A 26978-nucleotide genomic window follows, 5' to 3' on the forward strand; every position below is an offset into this window, starting at 1 on the left:
CCTGACAATCCTGCGTGCGCCCCTGACAGCCCCATTACTCTACCAACTTGGAAACAATTTTCATGTACTGGTTGGAACCAGCAGCAAAATCACTCCAGTGTCAATTAAAATGTTTCCTAGTGGAATGTGCTCTGTGCTCCATCCTTGGTGATTCAATTCGAAAAGCCCACTATAGACCAGTCTCTGGTACTTCCCTTCGTCCAGAGTTTCCTTCCACAAGCATGAATGAGGACTGTATATATTTGCAGGCCAGGTTAGGGCACACCAATTTATTTACATAGCTTTATTCTGACCAGTGAAGTCTTGCATGATCTGGCTAGCTGGCTCATGCATGCACAGTGGAACTGAAAGCCTAGACTTGTTAAAAATGTTAAGTATTAAAAATAGATTAAATATATTTAAAAGAAAAAAATATTTATAAACCACTGAAGACAGAAAAAAATGTGTTATTCAACAAGCATTTGTCCAGTGAATTTCTTTTGTTATCGCCATCCTTAGAAGACAATAACAGAAAAAGAATTTGTAGTAGTACTTTTTAAATAAACTTCCTCATGCAAACCTATGTATGTAGTGCCGGCAGACACGTTGATCCGCGCATGCGCAGGGAACTGAAAGGGGAGCGGGGAGAGCCCATGCACAGAAGAAAGAAGGAGGAGGCAGTTGGAGAAAGTAGTTGAAGAAGGCAGTTGAAGGTGAACAGAGGAGAGATAGACGTATGTCAGACTTTTTGGGGCCTGTGACAGTGAAGCATCATCATCATCATCAGAAGCAGCAGCTATTTATATAGCACCACTATTTCCGCAGCGCTGTACAGAGAACATACATGAGTCCCTGCCATATTGGAGTTTACCGTCTAAATGCCCTAACAAATACACACACACACCGACTGAGAGAGACTAAGGTCAATTTAATAGCAGTCAATTAATCTACTAGTATTTTTTTGGAGTGTTTGAGGAAACCCACGCTAACACGAGGAAAATATACAAACTCCACACAGATGAGGTCATGGTTAGAAATTGAATTCATGACCCAAGGGCTGTGAGGCAGAAGTGCTAACCACTAAGCCACCGTGCTGCCACGTGGGCCTTCACTGATGCATTTCTCTATTTGTGGGTGGTTTGATGAAACTGCCCACATATAGGTGGAGAAACGCGTCAGGTGATGCCCCCGTGCAGATCTGCTTACCAGCTTCCAGCTCAGTACAAACTTTATGATGTCAGTATTTTTGAAACAGCGTGTCCCTCATAAGTTTTAGCCTTCAGTACATCCAGGTAACCAGATCAACTTGGAGACACCACAAGACTTGGAATACAAGGTACTGAATTATTTTGCAGCTTGCACACACAGTTGATACATACATCCTAAATCAGCAAAAGGGTGTTACATCTAACTTATTTACTGTGAAATCCAACGAATCTTATACCTGGAAGGGTGTTTCCTGCGCCTAGTACGCATTCAGCAAGGAATTACCCAATCTACCAAATTCCTTTTATCAGAACGTGCAAACGTTTACAGCCTTACATCCTTACAACCGTCGTCATCTTGACGGAATAAGCCATTTCCTTCCCCATATAAACAGAATTAATTGCACAAACATCGGTGTATTGCATCACACAGCTGTATATGCGCTGCATGGTTGCATTTTTCCAGCTTTGTAAATTAGCTTTACTGTCCCTTTTAAACAAAATGACATGTCATATTTTGACATCTTACAAGAGAATAAAACAGCAATAGTTACAGTTTTCGTCTTTTCTCTCTCACCGGAAATGTCATTGTTTTATCTGATTAAAAATCTACCACGAAAAACTCAGAAATGTCATTTTTTTCAGCTGAGCCAAAGTACACAAAGTTAACCTTTCTTGTAATGCTAACAGCACAAAGGATAGTGTTACTGAGTCTCCTTCAAAAGGAGATATATGTTCAATGGGATGTTTAAATAGATTAATCATTTTTTATAAGACATTTCAGGAAGCCACTTTTTAGATACACAGAAGCTTTAAGCCAAACTTGTGTCCAAGCTGGCATTTTATTTAGTTTTTATTGAATTTCTTGTGGCTTTGTAAGAAGATTAAGGAACAGTCTGTACTGAAGACAAGTAGTTTCTTATTTCTTCGGAGAGAGTTTCGAAGCTATAGTGGAATTCATGTTAGATGTACAGCTAAATTTGAAAAATGTATGTGTAACCCCTGGGGATGCTGCAGTTGGACTTGAGCACCCAGGGGCTAATAATCACAATTGCATCAGTAAGAAAAGAGATGCATATAGCTATTTACCAGTCAAGGAGAAGGAACTACATCTCCCAGAAAGCTGTTATGAAGAGGGGGCGGAGCCTAAGAAGACTGAGAAACCAGAGGGCGGAGAGAGAGAGGGAGAGAGGAGCATCCTGGGAGAGACTGAGCTGTGTGACCAGTTCAGATAGGTGACCCTAGGCAGAAGGGCACTGGATGAGTGATCTGAGCAGAGAGAGCAGTCTGCAGAGATATCAAAGCTCGGTGCAGTTCTGAACAGAACCTGCTGGAAGCCACAGTTTGAAGCTGTAGGAGGAGGTTTGCATGCATCTCTGAAGAAGGACATTTTACAAGTCAGCCATTTTGGAGATAATCAAGTTCAGACCTGTGACACACTGGTGCAGATAAGTTACTGGTTATTTTTATCTATCTGTTGTTGTTCAAGTGGGGTTTGGACTATATCTGGCCACAAGGGCTGAAGAGTTAGGGATAGATGGGTGGGCAGGTAAATATGCACCAAGTGTGTGTCTAATCAGCACTTGTGGAACTACAAGTCCCAGGATACAAATTAGAAAGGATTTTACAGTTGTTGCTAGAGGAGGGTCTGCATACTGTGACTGCTGTACCTCACTGCAAGTGATTTAAAGATCTCCAAAATCTGCAAACTGGACACATGATGTTTCCATGCCATGCTGCATACATACAGAAGGGCCCCAACTTGCAGTGCACTGCTCTATATGTGTGGTGTGTTTGAATACTGCTGTGTGTGTTTGGCAGTACATTGTAGGGCTATAAGGGAAAATATATAAATTCACCCTGCAAGATATTCACAGTATCAGGAGCAAGTAAGATATCTGATATATTTTTTCATGTGTATAAAGCTGTGACAGTTAATGGTTATATTGTTATATATTATATTATATTGTATGCTGTTATTGATTTATTGCGAGTTTTTGTGTTAACTTGGTGTGCATAGTAAGAAGTGGTGCGCCACTTTCATCCACACTTGTTTTATTACTGTATTGTATTGTTTGCACTATTATTTCAAATTATACCAAAGTATATTTTTCTATAAAATTACAAAGCTGCATTTAGGATTTCCATTTAAATAAATGTGCCTGGCTGGCTTTTGCAGCACACATTTTGTCACAGAGTGTTAATACTGGGCAGGGGGTTTCCCGAATCTCCCCCTGGTGTATCTTTTGAACACCCCCCAGAAGAGAAAGCAGAGATTCGGGTGGAGGCACTGAAAACCAAGTACCAAGGTGAGAAGCATCTGCGTGGTTCAATATATATATATATACCCTCACAACGCTTAATACACAAGGGGGTGTTACAGTGGAGGCACTGCTGAGATACTGAAGACACACTCAGTGAAACCCATCAGCACAGACGTCATGGATAGTATAAGAGAAGAAGTGTTTCTGTGGTGTGAACAACAGACTGTGGCCCCAACTCGATGTTTAGGGATCTATGGTGACTCTCAGGGAGTGACAGATGAGGAAGTCCTGCATGTGCTCCACAGGATTTATGGGGTAGAACATCCTAAAATCCTTGGATGGAAAGGTAGAGATCAGCATAAGACCAGTCTGATCCTCTGTGAGACGCAAGCAGAATTGGATAAAGATTTTCTTCCCTCCCTCGTTTCTGGGCCACAAAAACAACAATGGCATATTGTGATACCGTTAAAGCCAAAACAGCTAGTCGCAGCACCTCTTAATGCTGAACTTCCAGATGGAGATATTAACCGACAAGTATTCCCTCAGGCCAGGGAAGAGAATTCTCAGTCACCCTCCAGTACTAGGAAAACTGATGAGGATCAAAGCGAACTGTTCCTCACTGCTGTACAGAAACTGGTAGACCAGTTAGGAAAGTCACAGCATGAAGGGGGCTACAGAAGGCTCCGGCTCTTCTCAGGAATAAAACCAGTCCCTACTGGGGAAGAAACTTACGAGGCATGGAAAGAGATGGCTTCCCAATACCTGGAGGAATGGCATTGCTCCGAACCCTATAAGAGACAGCGGATCGTTGAAAGTCTGCGAGGTCCCGCTGGAGAACTAATCCAAGCTGTACGGAGAAGTGACCCCCAAGCCACTGCACGACACTACTTAGCGACTCTAGATCAGGAATATGGAATGGCAGAGGATGCAACAGATCTGCTCTATCAGCTACGCCACACCTATCAGGAGTCAGGGGAGACATTGTCCAATTATATCTATCGGCTGGACAAGCTGATCCACCTTATTGTGTCAAAGAAAGGAATACCCCTAGCAGATGTAGACGACAGGCGTATGCAACAGTTGTTACGGGGTGCTCTGTCCCATGACCCAGTAGCGATGAAGATAAGAAATGCTCAACTGGGACAACCATCACCTACTTTTCTTCAGTTGATACAAGATGTTAAACAAGAGGAAGCTATAGTTAAATCCCGAGAGAGGGTGACCAAGAAAGTCAAGGTCGTACAGTCAAAGCCCGAGGCTGACCTTCCCAGCACTGAGTTAATGAAGATTGTGGAGAAACAAGGTGAGCAGATTGCTCAGTTGTTGGAGATGCAGAAGCAGATTCAAGCACAGATGCTGAAATACCACACTACCGAGCAACTGCACCCGAACATCCACCCCCGGCAAGTTCTCGAAGCTAACACTACTCGGAAACAGAACAATTGTTTCACTTGTGGAGAAGTTGGGCATCTCGCTAGACAATGTCCTCAGAGGAAGGGAGGAAGGTGGTCACCCTCACCATCCCACCGGGATAGGAAGCTTTCGGAAAACTGAAAGGGAGGACCAGGAACCCCCACACTGGCCCTCTAAAGAAAGCTGACATTAACACTGTGGGGAACTCTCACCTGGAATGGGGTCTTTTGCCCAAAGGATTGCTGGGACCCTCTCCTCACGTGCTGGCATGTCTAAATGGGAGACCTTGTATGGCCTTGCTAGATAGTGGTTCACAGGTGTCCATTGTGTTCGAGAAGTGGTACCGAGATAATCTATCTGACTTGCCCATAAAGCCATTGTGTGGACTGACCATCTGGGGTCTGAGTGACAAGAATTATCCCTACCTTGGGTACATCACTGTACCTTTGAAGTTCCCACGGGAAGTAGCTGGAATAGAAGAAGAGGTGAACGTGCTTGCACTTGTCTGTCCTGAGGCCGAAGGAGAACCTCGAGATGTCTCAGTGATTATTGGAACTAACTCCCATTTGTTCGAGATACTGGCCAACTGGTGCCAAGAGGTGGGAGGAGCAAGTTATAGTAAAACACTTAAGATTCATCCTATGTGCCTTGCTGCTTATAAGAAGAAAGAGGAAAAAAAATCTCAGAAAGAAACCACATTACAAATAGGAAGTTTTGATCAATGCTTTAATGGTAGTGATGCTAGTCAAGAAGACCGACACTGGCTAGTTATGCAAATGCTACAAAGAGAGGCTGCCTTCTCTTCGGGGGACTGGGATTTAGGTCTAGCGACAGGAGTGGAGCACCACATAAGGCTAACGGACGACAGACCTTTCCGAGAACGGTCAAGACGCCTAGCCCCTGCTGATTTGGATGATATTCGGGAACATTTAAGGGAGATGCTAGAGAATGATGTGATTGAGAGATCTGAGAGTCCCTATGCTTCTCCTATTGTGGTGGCTAGAAAGAAGACGGGAAAAATACGGATGTGCGTGGACTACCGGACATTAAACAAGCGCACGATTCCTGATCAGTACACTGTCCCTAGGATAGACGAAGCCCTTGATTGTCTTCAGGGAAGCAAGTGGTTTTCTGTGCTAGATCTACGCAGCGGGTACTATCAGATATTGATGAGTCAGAAGGATGCTGAGAAAACCGCCTTCATCTGCCCGGTTGGATTCTTTCAGTTCAAAAGATTGCCACAAGGATTATCAGGGGCTCCAGCCACTTTCCAACGATGCATGGATGATATTGTGGGTGACATGAATTTCAGGGAAGTGCTGGTATACTTGGATGATTTGATAGTATTTGGCCAAACATTGAATGAGCACAACGAAAGACTCCTCAAGGTATTGGATCGCTTAATAAAGAAAGGGTTGAAGTTGTCCCTTGACAAGTGTAGCTTCTGTAAAACCCAGGTCAAGTATGTGGGATATGTTGTGGATCGGGAAGGAATTTCTACAGATTCAGCGAAGATAGAAGCGGTGAAAGAATGGCCTCGACCAACAATACTGAAGGAATTAAGGTCTTTTTTGGGGTTCTGTGGCTATTACAGAAGGTTTGTCCCAAACTACAGTAAACTTGTCAAGCCTCTTACAGATCTAACTCGAGGTTATCCTGCTCCAAGAGGTTCCCATCGGAAAGAGAAACCATTGTTCCGGGTAAATGATGCGTTCGGGGAAAGGTGGAGTGAGGCTTGCGAACAAGCTTTTGAAGGATTGAAAACCTGCCTGATTCAAGCGCCTGTTCTGGCATATGCCGATCCAGAGTTACCATACATTCTGCATGTAGATGCCTCCTTTGAGGGACTTGGGGGAGTGCTATACCAAGTGCAAGAAGGAAGGTTAAGACCAGTCTATTACATCAGTCGAGGTCTCTCACCCAGTGAACGGAACTACCCGGTGCATAAGTTGGAGTTCCTGGCCCTTAAGTGGACAGTTGTTGAAAAACTTCACGACTACTTGTATGGAGTACCATTCGAAGTGCATACAGACAACAATCCCCTCACATATGTGCAGACCACAGCAAAGCTAGATGCAACTGGGCACAGATGGTTGGCGGCGCTGGCCATTTACAATTTCACAATAAAGTACAGGCCTGGGAGAAGAAATGTAGATGCCGATGCTTTGTCAAGATTACCGGGAAGGTTTGTGGAATCTCAGGAAGAAGAATGGATAGAGTTGCCAGCTCCAGAGGTGAAGGGGATGTGTCACGAGGGACGTGTGGTCGTGCCTCCAGTCAAAGAATGCTTAACAGCTCTAGGGGCAACGACAGATGCACTACCAAGACAATATTGCTGGCTGAGTCAAATGGAGCTCAGTGATCTTCAGAAGTTGAGTTCAAGCCAAGTCAAAGAAGATCAGCAGAATGACTCCTCTATAGCAGCAGTTAGGTGGTCTGTTAAACACAGACAAAGAATCCACCCGAGTAGTTTGAAAACGGAGGAAGCTATTTTGCTAAGCAGACAGAGAGAGTCATTGGTGGTGAAGCAGGGGCTACTGTATAGAGAAACCAGCCGCAAAGATGGCAGAGAGAGGAAACAGCTAGTATTGCCAAAGAAGCACCGTCCCATGGTTCTCCGTGCGTTGCATGATAAACACGGCCACCTGGGAATAGAGAAGACCATGAGTTTAATTTCAGATAGATTCTACTGGCCGAAAATGGAGATAGACATTGAGAGTTATTGTAAATCTTGTGGGACATGCATACTTCGAAAATCCCTCCCAGAAAAGGCTGCCCCCTTAAAGAATATATCCAGCAATGGGCCTTTAGAGTTAGTCTGTATTGACTTTCTATCAGTGGAACCGGATGAAAGCAACAAGTGTAACATTCTAGTGGTGACAGATCATTACACCCGTTATGCTCAAGCCTACCAGACAAAAGACCAGAGAGCTGTGACCGTGGCAAAAATCCTATGGGAAAAGTTCTTTGTCCACTATGGACTGCCTGCCCGCATTCATTCAGATCAGGGTCGGGATTTTGAGAGCAAGCTAATAAAAGAACTGTGCGAGGTCTGCGGGATAAAGAAGTCCAGGACTACTCCTTTCCATCCCCAAGGAGATCCGCAGCCGGAGAGATTTAATCGGACCCTTCTCAGCATGATGGGCACTTTGGACACTAAAAAAAAGGCACATTGGAGTAGGCACATCAGCCATTTGGTCCACGCCTACAATTGCACGAAAAACGAGTCCACGGGGTACTCCCCATATCTCTTAATGTTTGGAAGGGAGGCTAGATTACCAATCAATATCTGTTTTGGAATGGACACTGCTGATCCCCAAGAAAAGCCCCATTTGAAATATGTGGAGCAGCTGAAACAAGAACTAAAGGAGGCCTACAGACTAGCGGAAGCAGCTGCATCAAAAGCTGGACAACGAAACAAGGGTCGTTATGATCTACAGGTCAAGGAGCATATTCTGGAGCCAGGTGACAGGGTTTTACTTAGACACTTGGGCCTCCCGGGGAAACACAAGTTAGCCAATCGTTGGCGAAAGGATCCTCATGTTGTGGTTGCAAAATTGCCAGACATCCCAGCCTATCGAATTAGGCCCGAGGGGCTAACAGGCCCTATAAAGACATACCATCGACAACATTTGCTTCCCATCAGAGATGGTGTCCGGTTTTGGGAGGAGCCTGAAACAGATGAGCCAAAAGTGTCCACACCCAGAAGATCACGGCGAATCAGAGAACCGACCACAGAAGAAGATGATGGAGATGATTGGGGGTATGATGCTCCAGGTAAATTGGGAGAAATAGATTGGAGACAAGATATCAGAAGGCTCACTAGGTCTACCGAGGGGGCCGCTGTAAGACCTCCACAAGTAGAAGAAAGGAGAACTATGCCTGCCATTTCAGATGAAAGTGTCAACCCAAGAGTAGCTGGACGGTTGGATTCTCAGTGTTCAGTAGAGGAAGGCTCTAACCAGGAAGTTGACATGGATGGGGACGTCGTTGATCCAGATGGAGGATGCATTGAACGCCCCAACAGGGTGTTGGGGGGAGAGGAAGGGAACCCACCAGTCCAGGGTCGGCCTAAAAGGACCCCTAGAGCCCCAATGATGTTGACTTATGATAGTCTAGGTCATATGACTGAGATTCCTAAGGTGATTCATCCTAGCTGGGTCTATCAGTGGGCATATCTGACTCCCATATCTGTTATGCCAGGGCCTGTTGTGTATGGATGTGAAAGTGTATTTAGACAGGATGTCTTAACCCCTTTAAATTTGCAGGATGTGGGACAAGCCTCATCATTTGTTCATTGTGGACTTGCCCCACAGGGGGAGTGTGTAACCCCTGGGGATGCTGCAGTTGGACTTGAGCACCCAGGGGCTAATAATCACAATTGCATCAGTAAGAAAAGAGATGCATATAGCTATTTACCAGTCAAGGAGAAGGAACTACATCTCCCAGAAAGCTGTTATGAAGAGGGGGCGGAGCCTAAGAAGACTGAGAAACCAGAGGGCGGAGAGAGAGAGGGAGAGAGGAGCATCCTGGGAGAGACTGAGCTGTGTGACCAGTTCAGATAGGTGACCCTAGGCAGAAGGGCACTGGATGAGTGATCTGAGCAGAGAGAGCAGTCTGCAGAGATATCAAAGCTCGGTGCAGTTCTGAACAGAACCTGCTGGAAGCCACAGTTTGAAGCTGTAGGAGGAGGTTTGCATGCATCTCTGAAGAAGGACATTTTACAAGTCAGCCATTTTTGAGATAATCAAGTTCAGACCTGTGACACACTGGTGCAGATAAGTTACTGGTTATTTTTATCTATCTGTTGTTGTTCAAGTGGGGTTTGGACTATATCTGGCCACAAGGGCTGAAGAGTTAGGGATAGATGGGTGGGCAGGTAAATATGCACCAAGTGTGTGTCTAATCAGCACTTGTGGAACTACAAGTCCCAGGATACAAATTAGAAAGGATTTTACAGTTGTTGCTAGAGGAGGGTCTGCATACTGTGACTGCTGTACCTCACTGCAAGTGATTTAAAGATCTCCAAAATCTGCAAACTGGACACATGATGTTTCCATGCCATGCTGCATACATACAGAAGGGCCCCAACTTGCAGTGCACTGCTCTATTTGTGTGGTGTGTTTGAATACTGCTGTGTGTGTTTGGCAGTACATTGTAGGGCTATAAGGGAAAATATATAAATTCACCCTGCAAGATATTCACAGTATCAGGAGCAAGTAAGATATCTGATATATTTTTTCATGTGTATAAAGCTGTGACAGTTAATGGTTATATTGTTATATATTATATTATATTGTATGCTGTTATTGATTTATTGTGAGTTTTTGTGTTAACTTGGTGTGCATAGTAAGAAGTGGTGCGCCACTTTCATCCACACTTGTTTTATTACTGTATTGTATTGTGTGCACTATTATTTCAAATTATACCAAAGTATATTTTTCTATAAAATTACAAAGCTGCATTTAGGATTTCCATTTAAATAAATGTGCCTGGCTGGCTTTTGCAGCACACATTTTGTCACAGAGTGTTAATACTGGGCAGGGGGTTTCCCGAATCTCCCCCTGGTGTATCTTTTGAACACCCCCCAGAAGAGAAAGCAGAGATTCGGGTGGAGGCACTGAAAACCAAGTACCAAGGTGAGAAGCATCTGCGTGGTTCAATATATATATATATACCCTCACAACGCTTAATACACAAGGGGGTGTTACATATGGATCTAGGATGGATCCAGGAAGTACTAAAGAAACATCCATATTTTTGGTTAATGTGCTCTGTATACCAAAATTGGACCAACAAATTCTGAATAATAGAGGTTTCTCCCGATTAAAGTTCTACTAAAGCGCACCTAGGGGTATATTTATTAAACTGCGGGTTTAAAAAAGTGGAGATGTTGCCTATAGCAACCAATCAGAGTCTAGCTGTCATTCTGTAGAATGTACTAAATAAATGATAGCTAGAATCTGATTGGTTGCTATAGGCAACATCTCCACTTTTTCAAACCTGCAGTTTAGTAAATCTACCCCCTAGTCTTCCTGGCTTGGGTAGTTGTCCAGATATCAAATCATGACCCATGGCTGCAGTTAGTGTATAAATGACACAAGTGCACTTCCGGGGAATCTCTCATAAAATGAGGATTGGCACGTGCCTCAGTAGTAATGCAACATATATAGTATTAGATGCAATGAAGGTAAAATATTATCTTTTATTTATAAAATGCCATCATATTAAGCAGTGATGCAGATAATGATAAAATAAAATAAGAAACAATGATATCAAATAATGCAAAGATGGCCCTGCGCAAACAAACTTATATCTAAGCTGTGTGTGGTACACTCGATATATGAGGTAGTATATAGCAATTATAGCTCTTGGTGGAGATACATGTTGGTGGACACAGGCACCTAGCCAGTACCTGGAAACAGGTAGTTGATAATTACAGGCACAGAACTCATTCCTGGCTCTGGTCACCACAGGCACTGTGCTGCGGGGGTATAAAAAACTGTTTAATAAAAATATAATAATAATAGTCCCAGGTTCCAGGCTGTTGATGATTATATGCACAGTGCTTGTTCTAGGCTCCAGGCTTTTAATGATTACAGGCAATGTACCTGTTCTAGGCTCCAGGCTTTTAATGATTACAGGCAATGTACCTGTTCTAGGCTCCAGGCTGTTGATGATTACAGGCAATGTACCTGTTCTAGGCTCCAGGCTGTTGATGATTACAGGCAATGTACCTGTACTAGTCTCCAGACTGTTGATGATTACAGGCAATGTACCTGTACTAGGCTCCAGGCTGTTGATGATTACAGGCAATGTACCTGTACTAGGCTCCAGGCTGTTGATAATTACAGGCAATGTACCTGTTCTAGGCTCCAGACTGTTGATGATTACAGGCAATGTACCTGTACTAGGCTCCAGGCTGTTGATGATTACAGGCAATGTACCTGTACTAGTCTCCAGACTGTTGATGATTACAGGCAATGTACCTGTTCTAGGCTCCAGACTGTTGATGATTACAGGCAATGTACCTGTACTAGTCTCCAGACTGTTGATGATTACAGGCAATGTACCTGTTCTAGGCTCCAGGCTTTTAATGATTACAGGCAATGTACCTGTACTAGGCTCCAGGCTTTTGATGATTACAGGCAATGTACCTGTTCTAGGCTCCAGGCTGTTGATTACAGGCAATGTACCTGTTCTAGGCTCCAGGCTGTTGATGATTACAGGCAATGTACCTGTTCTAGGCTCCAGGCTGTTGATGATTACAGGCAATGTACCTGTACTAGTCTCCAGACTGTTGATGATTACAGGCAATGTACCTGTACTAGGCTCCAGGCTGTTGATGATTACAGGCAATGTACCTGTACTAGGCTCCAGTCTGTTGATAATTACAGGCAATGTACCTGTTCTAGGCTCCAGACTGTTGATGATTACAGGCAATGTACCTGTACTAGGCTCCAGGCTGTTGATGATTACAGGCAATGTACCTGTACTAGTCTCCAGACTGTTGATGATTACAGGCAATGTACCTGTTCTAGGCTCCAGACTGTTGATGATTACAGGCAATGTACCTGTACTAGTCTCCAGACTGTTGATGATTACAGGCAATGTACCTGTTCTAGGCTCCAGACTGTTGATGATTACAGGCAATGTACCTGTACTAGTCTCCAGACTGTTGATGATTACAGGCAATGTACCTGTACTAGGCTCCAGGCTGTTGATGATTACAGGCAATGTACCTGTACTAGGCTCCAGGCTGTTGATAATTACAGGCAATGTACCTGTTCTAGGCTCCAGACTGTTGATGATTACAGGCAATGTACCTGTACTAGGCTCCAGACTGTTGATGATTACAGGCAATGTACCTGTACTAGGCTCCAGACTGTTGATGATTACAGGCAATGTACCTGTACTTGTCTCCAGACTGTTGATGATTACAGGCAATGTACCTGTACTAGGCTCCAGGCTGTTGATGATTACAGGCAATGTACCTGTTCTAGGCTCCAGGCTGTTGATGATTACAGGCAATGTACCTGTACTAGTCTCCAGACTGTTGATGATTACAGGCAATGTACCTGTTCTAGGCTCCAGACTGTTGATGATTACAGGCAATGTACCTGTTCTAGTCTCCAGACTGTTGATGATTACAGGCAATGTACCTGTTCTAGGCTCCAGACTGTTGATGATTACAGGCAATGTACCTGTTCTAGGCTCCAGACTGTTGATAATTATTGCTACATATATTTCTCTTTTTCTCTCTATACTCTCTCTTAGACTACAAAACCACAAATCTGCCACATCCTCTGCCCATGCAGTAATCAGTTTGAGAGACACTCAGACATGTACATTAGATTCATACCATAAGTACTGACATTAAGCTCTTGCTTCTCAGGAGTTTTATACTTTTAATCCTCCCTCCAGACCCATTTTACCCTTAACATTGTTCTTTAGGATAACTAAAAAATAGAGATGTTTACCATTTCTATTGTTTCTTAATAAAAAATGAGATGCATACTAATACACATGCAATAAGAGTCATTAACACACTAATGACAGAACTCTAGTACTAACATAACACTGTAGGGACCAAACATAAATCTCATATATATAGCCCCTCGGGGGTTAGAGTAAAGTACCAACAAACTCCTGGGTCAGCACCCAATCAGATAACAGCTTGCTACAAAGTGGCACAATTCCCCCAGAGGTATTACCCTTGATGCTTCTCATCATGACATCTCCCTACCCTACATTATCCCTGCAGTACTGCTTGGAGAAAGGAGATGATGGTGCCACAGGCTTCTTGGTTTACACAATATTTGAGTGTTACTGACCTCCTAGATAATATGTAGTCTCGTGAAGCTTTTATTTTTCCACATTCCACATTTTTGCAGTTTTCACCAAGTTTGATTTACTGAGGAAAAAGTTTTTACCATTATCAGGAGTTAACAGTCCAAAATTCCCAGAGCTGAATCGTGGATTGCACCTTGACTTTCAAATTAAATTAGGGTCACGGATTAAAAATAGTTAATGGGCCAATTCAGTTCAAAGCCGTGTGACGGCCAACATGTACGGGCTCCCCAGCATTGCGGATGTTCCTGCACACCTCAGTGGAATGATGTTCCGTCACCATGGAATCTCTTCACCATTCCGCAAGAACTCCGCGGCACAACACTTTGATTCGTCCCCTAAGAGTCTGAATCCATACATAACACCTGGTGCTCTAAGTGTGTTTCAGAAATATTACTTTATGTATTATGTCTGATTTTTTTAATAGGATTAATATAATACAAAAGTGATGTTAGTCTATGTATAAACTCCTGTAAAATATATATGTATACACTGAAATATCTGATGACTTATAATCGGTAAGTACTGAAGTCATCACTTTAGTGTACATAAGAAAAACTTGTGTGTGATAAGCCTGGATGTAGTGTAGGTAGAGCATGTGGTCCGGGTACTAGATGTGCTGTAGGGTGCCAGCAGGATCAAAGGGGGTGATCAAGGTGAACATTCGGCCCCCTAGAATATAACTCCAGAGGTGTCTTTTTTGTTATCCTCTTCTTTCACCTACTTCCGGCCAGGGCCATCTTAACAACATTATGGACCCCTTTATCTACATGTGCTCACTCAGCATCCCTTCAGCTAGAGGATCAAATCCCCCTTAACTTACCTTTCAGTTGTCTTGTTCTCCGAGTCCGATCCCCTTTTCTTCCTTTTTGTGAGCTGTCGCTGTCTCTGTTCTCCGCTCCACCGTGCTGTGCTCACAGTGAATGTCGGGCGTGATGATGTCATCACTCCCAACATTCATTGCGAGCGCAAAGAGGGGGCCAGGGAGGAAGCCGGATTGCCACCTGACCTGAACGGTCCTGAACGGTCAGGTGACCGCAAAAGGTACGTTTTTTTTTGTTTTGTTTTTTACAGGATTTTTTATTTTCATCCTGCCTTGGGCTCCCTTGCCTGCTGGGCCCCCGGGCAAATGCCCATCGTGTCCAGTCGGAAAGACGACCCTGCTTCTGTCTCCCTTAAGAGTTGCAGTGCCATTTGTCACATCTGAGATGCTTATGGGAGCTTGGAGGGGTGAAAAAGAAAAAAGTACCTTGCTGCATGGCAGATGTTGCTGGAGAGGAGTCTGTAAGTAAGGTACTGACAGGTGAAGAGAGGGAGGGGAGAGAGGGGCTGGAGCAAATCAGGAAGGAAGAGAGAACCAAGGGGGAGTAAAGAATAGAATCAGCGGTGGGGGGGGGGCTTGCTGCGGGTGCCATGGCTCCTTGCTACACCCCTGATAATAAGGAATAACAGATATCTACTGTAAATTATTATTGATATAAGAAATCACCTAAGATTTCTGTGACCCGTATAACAGCACATGGCACAAGCACATTAATTTTAATATCATTTAAAGTAGAGAAAGCATGATCCTATGTATGAACTATTTTACATCTTATTTTATCTTTCCTTGTTGACCAGCATAGCGTATTTTTATTCGTCCAGATTCTATTCTTTATGTTTTTTGCATTATGCATAAGAAACATAATACCATATGTCTGCTATGGTCCAGAAAAATAAAAGACTCAAGTAGTTTAATTATTTTTTTGACATTCCACCCACCACGTTAACCTTTAATTTGTAACAACAGCTGCTCAGTAATGATTGTAATAAAGTTTTTCCCGCAAAGAAGCTTCCAGGGGCCCGTTGCTAGCCTTGTACTTAGGAGCTGTCACTATATATATGTGGCAGGGCTTATTTTCAAATGTGACAGTCTTGTTTATTGTCTCAGTGAAAACAGATTGAAATCAATTCCTCTTGAGAAGCGTAACCTTGAGGTGAAAGAATAGAGTTCTGATTATGGAAATCACCAGTTACTTATTGTCGCTTTCATTATTATTTTTTCTGTGCTGTTTTAGAAAACTCTTTCCTATGTGCATATTTTTGGTTTCATTAACCTTCTTTTGCAGTTATGCACCTCTGGTAACTCGGGTGCAAAAGGCCTTTGTTCTCACCTCCAGCCGCGGGCTATCAGCACATTCATCTCATGAACAGCGTTGTCACTTTGAAGTGACAGAATTGTCTCCCAGCTAAACACAAATAACATATCACAATAGATTAGTGTGAGATCCTCTTTTATGACCAGATCTTCTATCTATGACACGCCGTGTGCCCATTCTTCTCTTCTTATCCTGGTTTTAATATCTTTACCAACTGGGCCTCAGAGAGTTCTCTATTTGAATTATAGATAGCTGTAGCTAGTAGCGACACACACAATTGTTGTACATGTTATGACTTAGCGTTGCGAACAACGCTGACCACACAGTAGTGGAGTAAATCTATCTTAATCACTCACTGAAACTCGTAATTTACATTTACATTTTCCTCGGAGGACACATAAAGCCCCTTAACCCAAATTATTACAATACACTTTAAGGGCTAGATTTACTAAACTGCAGGGTTTGAAAAAGTGAAGATGTTGGCTATAGCACCACTGAATTTTAATCTGGAAGGTAAGGCCACTTCCTGCCCAGATCCTGTACTTTTGCCCTGATCATCCCTATTATAGTTAATCTCTATAGCACCAAGAAACAGGATGTCTCCAATTCGTTCACACATATAAGTAACCAAAGTGAGCAATGACTGCTCTTGTGCCAGGACTCTTCCTGACCAACAGCAAACCTGGCAGTTTGACACAGACCGATAGTGGTTATCATCATCATCATCACCATTTATTTATATAGCGCCACTAATTCTGCAGCACTGTACAGAGAACTCATTCACATCATTTCTTGCCCCATTGGAGCTTACAGTGTAAATTTCCTAACATACACACACACACAGACAGACAGAGCCAGAGAGACAAGGGTCAATCTGATAGCAGCCAATTAACCTACTAGTATGTTTTTGGAGTGTGGGAGGAAACCGGAGCACCCGGAGGAAACCCCACGCAAACACGGGGAGAACATACAAACTCCACACAAATAAGGCCATGGTTGGGATCTGACCTCATGACCCCAGTGCTGTGAGGCAGAAGCGCTAACCACTTAGCCACCGTGCTGCCCTCTTCTGCATTTAACATGCCCAATGATGAGCCCTTCAATTTTGTTTGAATTATTCTTGGACATTGCACTAATTTAGGGACCAAACACTAGGCAATATCTGGAGAATTTCATGGCCTGTTTAAATGTACCTGGGAGCATTAAAGGTCAGAGATTTTTTATTTCTATGTGCATAATCCATAGGAGTTTACACTATATTCTCTCTCTATATATAGGGGCTTTTTTTTATACAGCACTAACAATGTACACAGCGTCATACATGATTACAAGTTACAGACCAGGGTAAAACATGCATAACATAAGGTAATATGCATGACAGCAACAAGAGGCGTTCCCTACCCCAAAGAGCTTACAATCTGTTAGATTGGCAAAAATAGAAAACAAGTGCAATTTTAAAGTTATATACAATGTTCTGTTTATATGGATAGAAAAAGAGAGACATAAAACAAAATTCACCCACAAAAATATACTACTTCATGATATTATAATTTATAATATAATATATGTGTATTGTAATTGAAAAAGAAGGTGGCGATAGGAATCAATAAATAATCCCTACGGATATATAAACCTGTTTACATGAAAACATAAGGTTTAGTTAGCGCTTTCATATGTGACCAATCTAAAGGAGGCACTGAATGTATAGACTTTAAGGGCTAGATTTACTAAGCTGCGGGTTTGAAAAAGTGGGGATGTTGCCTATAGCAACCAATCAGATTCTAGCTGTCATTTATTCAGTACATTCTACAAAATGACAGCTAGAATCTGATTGGTTGCTATAGGCAACATCCCCACTTTTTCAAACCTGCAGTTTAGTAAATCTAGCCCTTAGTCTTATTTCATTAATTATGCTGTTCATTTGCAGATTATTAGGTTGGTTAACTCTCTGAAGATCTTCATGCTCCAATGTCCAGAAACAATTCCATATTGATACACTTTGCAGATTATTTTCTGCAGGAAATATGCACACTAAGCAAACATTTTGGGGCACATTTATAAAACCGATATAATCAATGTGAGGTTTTCTTTTAACTTTGCCAAGACTAGTACCTACCTTTCACAGACTATTTATATAACAGTCAATGTTCCCTGGTGAATAGAAGTCCAACATTAATAAAATAGTCTTGTCTACGACATTAAGTCTCTTTACCTGGTGTAATGTCCTTTTTTTGCCAGTGAAATGTTCTTTTCCTCCGTCTAACATCCTTTTTCACAGGATGTAAAGTAATAGCTGCTTTGAAAGTAATGGTTTTCCCCTGGTTTGAGGCTGAAATGGAGCTCTCACTACACTGTAAATAGCTGCTATATCATTTTTGCATGAACACATATGATTTCTTTTCCAGTGAAAAGAAAAATGGGACAACAGAATACCCCCCCCCCCATGAAAAATGTTGTATTTGACAGCATTTTAAATAAATGAAATAGTCAACAACAGAAATTTAGACTAAAAAATACTTGAAAAACATATTTAGAGATTTATAAATATTCCCCTAAATTGTACTTTCTTCCAAACAAGCAGATAGGCGAGGGTCCGATGTCTGGGACCAGTGCTGTTCACGAGATACTTATCCCCACATTGGGCAACTCTGTAATGGGTCATTCTCCTTCTACAGTAAATGGAATTTATTTTATTTTCCCTCTGGCATATTAAGGGGTCTATTTACTATTAGGTGTCGATAGTTCTGGGCTTTTATTGCCACTTGCAATAGAAAACCTGTGACAATCAGCTGTCTGACGATACTGGTTGGCAGTGGTGATAGTGTCCCAGAGGCGAACGCAGGATTTAGAAGGGGGGGTTTCCGCCCCCCCGGGAAAAAAAAAATAGAGCGAGAGGGAGCTGCTGCGCATGCGCAGCAGCTCCATTTCAGCGAGTCTGAATTCTACAGCAGCCGCGGCGCTGTCAATAAGCATCCGCGGCAGTGCTGTATTATACTACATTACAGCACTGCCGCGGACGCTTCTTTGACAGCGCCGCGGCTGCTGTGGAGTACCGTTGGTTCCCGAAGGGGAGGGGTTTCTGGGAAACCAGAAACCCCCCCTGCATGCGCCACTGTGTCCCTTGCATGAGGAAGCTTTCACAGAGAGCCAGCAAAACTGCACGATAACACACCAGTTTTCGCCAGAGATAGGGCTTTACTCTTGGATCGTTAGAGAAAACTGTTCCACAGAAACCGAGGTGTTGCCCAAAACAACCAATCATTTTATATTTTTTCTAGTACAAGTTGAAAAATGAGAGCAAACTTCTGATGGTTGTTGTGTTGTATGTGCAATAAATCCATTTCTATATAGTTACACATAGAAATATTATCATAAACGTGGCTATATATGTATTTATATAATTATTTGGCATCTATGTCTCTTCAAAACATCTGCCATTCTTAAGAGAACATCACACCTTCAAATTATGTCTTATCCATTCAGGCTACGATTATAACATTGTGTGCCTAACTTCTTCAGGAATTAGTATTGGCACCCAGCCCTGATCATTAAAATTGGCCCTTATTGCCAATGTTATTAATAGATACGTGTGATAGATCATACTGTGCTTAAAATGAATGGCCATGTACACAAAGCCTAAGAGAGATCACTAATGTAGTACATATTACTCTTTGGGGTATATTCAATTGTTGGCGAAAACACCCAAAATCTTGCGGCGCGCGCGCTATTACCGTCATTACGGTAATAGTGCGCGTAAATACCGCTATTACGGTAGTTTTCTCGCTGGATTTCAGCTCACAGCTCCTTGAGCCACAAGCTGAAATCCAGCCTACTATTACCGTAATAACGGTAGTAGTTTTAACGCCGCAGGGATTCAAAAGAATTGAATATGTCCCTTTGTCTATGATTTAATGTATCCAGCACATGTGCACATACAGAATACTGGACTTTAGTACTAGCAGAGAGTATACTGGGGTCACACACAGATCCTGAAATTACTTCAAATAACCCCATACAAAATCAATCTTTTCTGGCATCAGTCTCCCTAACGCCTTGTGCCCGAGAAGAATAATGTAGGAAAGGACAAAGTACAAGCATGGGCTTGAAGAGGGCCTTACCTTAATCCGGCAGCTTTCGGTGGCAGCAGGGGGGGAACCTTACAGCTTTTTTGCCTCCCACTGCTGCTTCTCCGTCTCTTTCAGACCCTCCAGCCGGCAGCGCCTCTTCTCCCATTCGGTGCATCTCTCCGCATCTTCTTCACGCTCCTGTGCCTTTTCTTCAACCTTCATCCTTTTGTCTTCATTATCCTTTTTTTCCATCAGCTTCCTTCTTGATCCCAGCATCTTCTGTGCTACTCCGTTTCGCTGTCTTCTGTCTGGAGCGCTTGTCAGCTTGCCTTTCGATGACCGAATGACACCACTTATGGCTATGTGGCCGAGGGTGAGCCCTGATTGGCTCACCACTCCAGCCACTGATTGGCTGACAGTGAATCACTTCCAATTTACTTTCACCAGTGCCAGAGGAACCTAAAAGGGACAAAGAGGATTTAGCTGTCTCCAGCCACTCAAGTGAGTCCCCCACCAGGCACCTCCTCATATAAACACGCCTTTACTATACTCGCCCAATGTTAGAATGCTTCATTATTCCGTCATCCCATTATGCCAGGCACAGGCGGTCATAAGTGTCAAAAACGCTCAAGTCTTCATTGGACGTATTTGTGCCCATTTTTTGGGCATGTGCAGATTGATTTCACCTGAGACTCACTGCACTTATTGACGACTGTCCCACTCTGCATCCACTCCACGATGTTCTAAGATACACCAGTCCATCAAAAAAATGTCACTGAAAAGTATTTTAAAATGCAGTTTCCTACACAGAGTGGAGGCAGCCATTTTGAGACTTTAAAATGGCTGAGAATTCACCCTATCAATTCACTGGGAACCTATTACATCACTGAGGCGTTTCATGACCAATATTCATGAAGTACTGACTAGGTTGCTTTCTGGTGACTATTGGTTCAGCCCACAAAATGGCTTCTCCACAGTGTTTTGGTGTTGGGTTCATTTGAAAATATGCTTGTTATAGTTTTTTTTATTTGAACTATAATTTTCCAGACATTAATGTCCTCCTTGGTTCTGTCTATGTCTGTGCTGAGCATCTCTGTCCAGTACTGTATTGAGCAACCAGGAACGTTTGTTTACTGGCATTAGTATCTATATGCTGTTCAGTACGCTGCTACCTATTCATCACTCTGCTCATATAAATATTTTAGACACTGATCAATTTAAACTTTGTAAACTAAAATGACAATAGGAGTGCTAAGCCTGTCTGCAGGGCAACCGTGTTGATTTATTGTAAAAAAAAAACAAATGACATTCATTATCTATGTAATTAGGGAGCTCGCTGTGTCCAAATTGCTTTCAGAAAGACAAATATTTTGTTTACAAAACTGGAAGCTATAAAACATCTTGGAAAGAAAGACTTTTTCATGGGCAAGGAAGGTATATTTTATCATCAGTCTGATACGGCATTTTATTTTTTATGGATAGCAGAATGTATTACAAATTGTATTATACATTTTGTATAATTAATTTTTAAAGCAGGTGTAAGGTGTCTTGCAAATAAGCAAAAAAGAAAATGAGTGTCAGACCCATGTTCAACGGGTAACAGAGGTTGTTTATAGTAACGATTGCTCTCTTAAGCCTTTACTTATCTTTAAATGGAGGGTATATCCTATATCATCCAATATATTACTATTTATAGTAGGGCCCAGGGCCTAATTGGGGCCATATATTGTGACATTTGAACAACCCTTCCTCAACATGCCCCCTTGATCCATACAGCAGATACCTGAATCCAGATTGAACATTTTCCCTGCGGAGTACTACAAAAACCCCCATTAGCAGACCTCTAAGGAGCTTTATTGAAGAGCTCTAAGGAAAAGCTATGAACGGAGGAAGTCCTCCAATGTCATGACCCCTGGTCGGAAACCATTTCTTAGCTTAACAGGAGAGATTCACGATTTGGGGACACCCCACATTTATTATATGGTGGGTATATTACATTGAGGATAGGTTGTTCACAAGAGGAGAACCCCTTTAAGGAGTAGCTGATCCCAAAATATACAGCTCGGGGACGGGACTAAAATGATGTGTCTCATGATTAAATACAGGAATACAGCTAGGAGCCACAAATATGGTGAAAAACACTCTATGTTTATTTGCAGAAGTGTACAAATAGCAGGTAATCATGAATTTGTAGCAAATACCAGGTGCAAAGCTGATGCAGGAAGTAATATGAACTTTCAGAAAACACCAGGTACACAGCTGATGCAGGGAAGCAGGAGGTATGGAGACATCCCAAGCAGCAAGTAACCAGAAGCATACCAGAAGGCAGTAACAACAGGATGGGACAACAATAACCAGCAATGAATGCTGGGAGAGACAAGTATAAGAAGGACACACCCAGGTGCAAGGAATAATTAGTGAACAGGTTAACCCCTAATACACACAAGGAATGTGCAACAGCAGCACCTCTGGTGAACAGAGGTACTGCCACAATACATATATATAATAACAAAGTCCAAAAAGCAGGAGCTGCCAGGCAAATGCAAGGCTTGCAGGCAGATCCTGACGATATGATTCCGTACCAGCCACTTGACCTCCCCTCTTGGATCTCCCAGACAGGATTTTGCTAAGGATGGCAATTATGGATTAATCAGAACATTTTTCAAACTTTTCTCTGAATGCTGCCATGTTTATGTGAAAGTCTGACCTGTGATCCTAGTCTCTGATTTATGAGTAAATAAATTGCCCTAATAGCAACAAAATATGCAACTGTATGTACGTAAAGTTATGTACTGTATCATCACAATAAATAATAAAGCCCCCTATGCACAGTACTACAGACCCTGTGTGACACCTTATAATTGAAAGATAATATAGAATAATAAGTACGGTAATATTTGATGAACAGCACAACTGAGTACATCGAATGTGTTATTTAGCTCTAGTTGTGCTGCTCCGACAATGGAGTTGGCTTGGTTAATTCAGCATGACCTAGCATATCCTCCACATTTCGGGAAGCGTATTGTGCCATTTGCTGTAATTAGGCTGAATAGAGATGTCAATAATGTAGGACAAGTCACAGCAATTCCCATAGGACATTATACAGTAGTAAAGTGGTAAAATGTACTAAACTGAGACACTCGCCAGAGATTCTGTTTTCAGTCTCAGTTTCGGCTCCTTGTGACCTTGGATAAGACACTTTATCTTCCTGTGTCCCAACACACGTATACATTGTAGTGTTACCTGTACAGGTAACTTATGCTGTACCTGAACAGTTCTGTGTATATAAAACTATAGAGGGCAGAGGTTCACGCAAGGCTTTCTTTTTTTCCGACCACCCTCGTACAGGGGCCTATCTGTCCTTTCCGCAAATCGTGGACTGATGTTTATTTCAACAGAGATCACAATACTTTTTAAAAAAGATTTCAAATTTTACATTGCGGTAACACAGCAAATGCTTAACACAAATAGAACATTATGAAAACTGGAAAACAGGACAAATATGGAAAAATATCACAATCTTATTGATTGCTATGGGTACAATACCTTTTTTTCAAAGCTACCTGTGAACTCGTGTTTATTAATTTACCCCAATGTTCATAATGACATTGTCTGAATCAAAGCGCAAATGTGACGTATATATGTTTATTTTTCGTTTTCAATAGCTACATTAAGATTACACTTCCCTATCAGATAGTATTATACCACTTGGTATACAGTGAGTGACTACAACCTGTGTAAGGTTATTTTACTGTATCATAGTAAAACAATGTATTATTTTTAAATTTTGTCCTGACTTGTTTTCTCCACTTTCAGCCTCCACAGATGACAGTGCAGCGGAGAAGCAGCGTGGAACTCTGCACACAGGATTAATTATAGGAATACTAGTGTTGGTTCTGGTTGTTGTGGCTGCCATCCTTGTAACAGTTTACATGTACCATCACCCGACGTCATCTGCTAGTCTCTTCTTCATTGAGGTATTGTTTTACTCTTGTAACTACACCTACAAAGTGGCTGCATTAACTGTTATAGGTGTGTATATATAACGGGCATCCTATAGGCCAGTTCTGCCTCTATGCTCAAGGGCTGAGTGACAGGTTCACTTTCCCATTTGGTCACACATTGGGCCTGATTCGTTAAAGTAAAGCAAAAAAATGAGTACATTTTCTCCTGGACAAACCATGATACAATGCAAGGGGCGCAAATTACTTTATTATTTTGCACACTAAGAAAATACTGGCTGCTTTTCATGTAGTGCAAAATACTTTGTAGCTTTATTTTTACACTGAAATTTAAAGTTGATCTAGGACATGCCCTACCCTTACTATAAATCTGTCCCCACATTTTAAATGTGCCTTCCCCTCTAATGCAACATGGTTTTGCCAAGGTGCAAAATTACTCCTTTTTTTTTGCTCTACTTTCCTTAATTAATAAGGCCCATTGAGAGAATTAGTTGTACAGCTAATTGGAACTAAATCCTGGACACAACTCTCTGGCTGCTGTGGAGCTACAAATCCCAGCATTCTGGAGAATCACAGGTGACCTAAGCCTTGATTAAAGTATACATAATAATATTAAGAAAAGGAAATTCCCTATATCAATAAAAAAGCCTTAAAATAACTCAAAATACTTACAAACACTGGTACTAAGTGTAGTCAATCGAAGCCATCAACCTCAGTCTTCATCAAATGTAATCCACAGAATATTTTCGGCTCTAGGCTGAAGGATCATATTTTTTATTATTATTTAAAGTCTTATTTTTAAGGGTGCTGTGCACTTTCACCACTAGCACACGTACTTTAGCAGAGAATCTTTTCTCTTTGATCTCAGATGATGTCTGAATGTTGTATTCTGTGTGTTTCCCGCATTTATTAATACTGTAAACATGTATTCCTGTGTAGGCTTCTCAGCTGCTATACCGTACTGAAACATGTTTCTTTCATGAACATCAAATCTGTCTTTTGTTGGATAAAGGTTTTCTATCTGACTTCACAATAATGTATTAAACATCTGTCAAATCTCAGTATGAAGAATGACCTTGTGCAGAATGTTGATCACACTGCACACCTGAGACTAAAGCAACAGATCACTATTTGCCAGATCATCTCTAGTTTTGCTACATTCTTACAGTCACATCTTTAAAATGAGGGTTTTCGAGGCCTACTTTGGTTTTAGAGAGATCATCGAAAAACAGAGCATTTTGGTCTGACTGTTGTTATATGTCACCTATATTCAGTCCCTGTACCCTATTTTCCTCTACATGCTACTATTTTCTCTTATTTTTTTTTAGAATTAAATAAATATTGTGTCAGTAAAATGTTGGTCATTGGTATATATATTTTTATAAATTTGTCACTAGAGAATCCTTTCAAGGATTGGGGGTGAGGTTATACAATTTATTCACAGCTAAATAGTGCTCAAAGAAAATAATTACAGGGAATGACAGTACAAAGATGGAGGAACACATATAAGCCAAAATGAATGGGGTAATGTCGTTTCAGGCTATTTACTGTAACAATAGAGGGAATTATATTTCCCATTGCCTTAAGCAGTGATTAATTTGTTATCTCTTCTTTACAGCGACGTCCGAGCCGGTGGCCAGCAATGAAGTTCCGGAGAGGATCAGGACACCCTGCTTATGCTGAAGTAGAACCTGTGGGAGAAAAAGAAGGTTTCATTGTATCAGAGCAGTGCTGAGATTTTTTGGAACAATGCACCAGTACTGGTTTCTGGTGGAAGACATTTAATTTTTGCATATATTTTCCAGGAAAAAAATAAATAATGCTGTGAGCTACCTCTACAGAGGCACAAAGAGGACTTCTCACGATTTCTGATCCAGGAGAAAAATGTCTTTACTCTGAAATTCAAACGCCACTCAGTAGTCTTCCTATTGTGGAATTACGTAGTACGTCCCGGGCAATATAGCAGGACAACAGTAGTGGATGGGCTAGAACTCTTCTACTGGCTCGAGAAGAGACTCAAACCAAGGACAAATGTTTGTGCTTAAACGAGATCTCCATGTCTTGGAGATATAAGAAATATGAATTATGTATTTGTAAATCTCACCTTTACAACAACATACAGCTTAGCAGATGCAAATGACCAGACAAAACAACATGTCAGTATTAAGGAATAAGTTATACTTATGCTTCTGGATAAGTGATTTTTTTTTTCCAACCATTTCTACAGAGAGTGCACATAGGCGTTAATGACCCAAATATATAACCATGATCCAACGTGGTTTCTTGCTGTCTAAATATTGTGCTTTACATAAATATTCCAAATGTGGACAAAGTGATATTCCTTTTCTTCTATTTATGTCTACAAATGTTCCCACAGGTAACCTGTACCGGAGACCACAGCTGTCATCAGGATTCTAGATGCATTAAATAGATTCATGAATGAGCGTGGAGTTGCAGGTGATGGGTGACATTTTCAAAGGTTCGATGTGTTGTGTGACCTGAGGTCATGAAGTCATTTGCATTGTGGCCTCTGGTGTAGGGCGCTAACCTTGGTCCTGAAAAATATTTAGAATGTCTGGGATAAAAAAAAAAGCAATATTATTTTTGAGCTGAAAATGGGTTGTTTGTACACACAAATTCCAAGTTGCAAATATCTGTATTTGGATAAAACGCCAAACATACTGCAGATTATGAATGTGATGCGTCAATCTTGGTCATTCGTCACAAAGGCTCCATTAGCTGATCAGGGTGCATGTTGTGTAGTTGAAACATTGTCCCAAACAGGAATTGAAACAGTCACAGTCCATACGTTTTTCTGAACTATACATATATTACAAATAAAATCAGCTCAACTGACTTTTGCAAATATTGCCCAAAGTCTTCTCAGGAAACTTTGTAGTAGTGTTATGTTACAAACCGGTCAACTTATAATAATAAATACAGTGTAAACACATTTACACAAGTCTTTACACAAGCCTGCATAATCTAAATGTCACACTGCAAAGTTTTTGTGTTATCTGTGTATGCAATGTGTGTGTTTCATAGGTTTGTACCATAATAATATATCCATCATCATTATGAATTAGCGGAGGCTTAACAC

General features: G+C 41.8%; 1 protein-coding gene across 1 annotated transcript in view; it reads left to right on the forward strand.

Moving 5' to 3' along the window:
* Positions 1 to 26734, forward strand: part of PLXDC2 (plexin domain containing 2) — a 423045-nt gene extending 396311 nt beyond the window's left edge. The window contains exons 13-14 of the mRNA XM_075211933.1: positions 23733 to 23893; positions 25497 to 26734. Coding sequence (XP_075068034.1) covers positions 23733 to 23893; positions 25497 to 25613 — 278 coding nt within the window. The 3' untranslated portion in view covers positions 25614 to 26734. The remainder of the gene's footprint in view (positions 1 to 23732; positions 23894 to 25496) is intronic.
* The last annotated feature ends 244 nt before the right edge of the window (positions 26735 to 26978 follow it).

Source organism: Mixophyes fleayi, chromosome 5, assembly GCF_038048845.1.
Source record: "Mixophyes fleayi isolate aMixFle1 chromosome 5, aMixFle1.hap1, whole genome shotgun sequence".
Classification (NCBI taxonomy): domain Eukaryota; kingdom Metazoa; phylum Chordata; class Amphibia; order Anura; family Limnodynastidae; genus Mixophyes; species Mixophyes fleayi.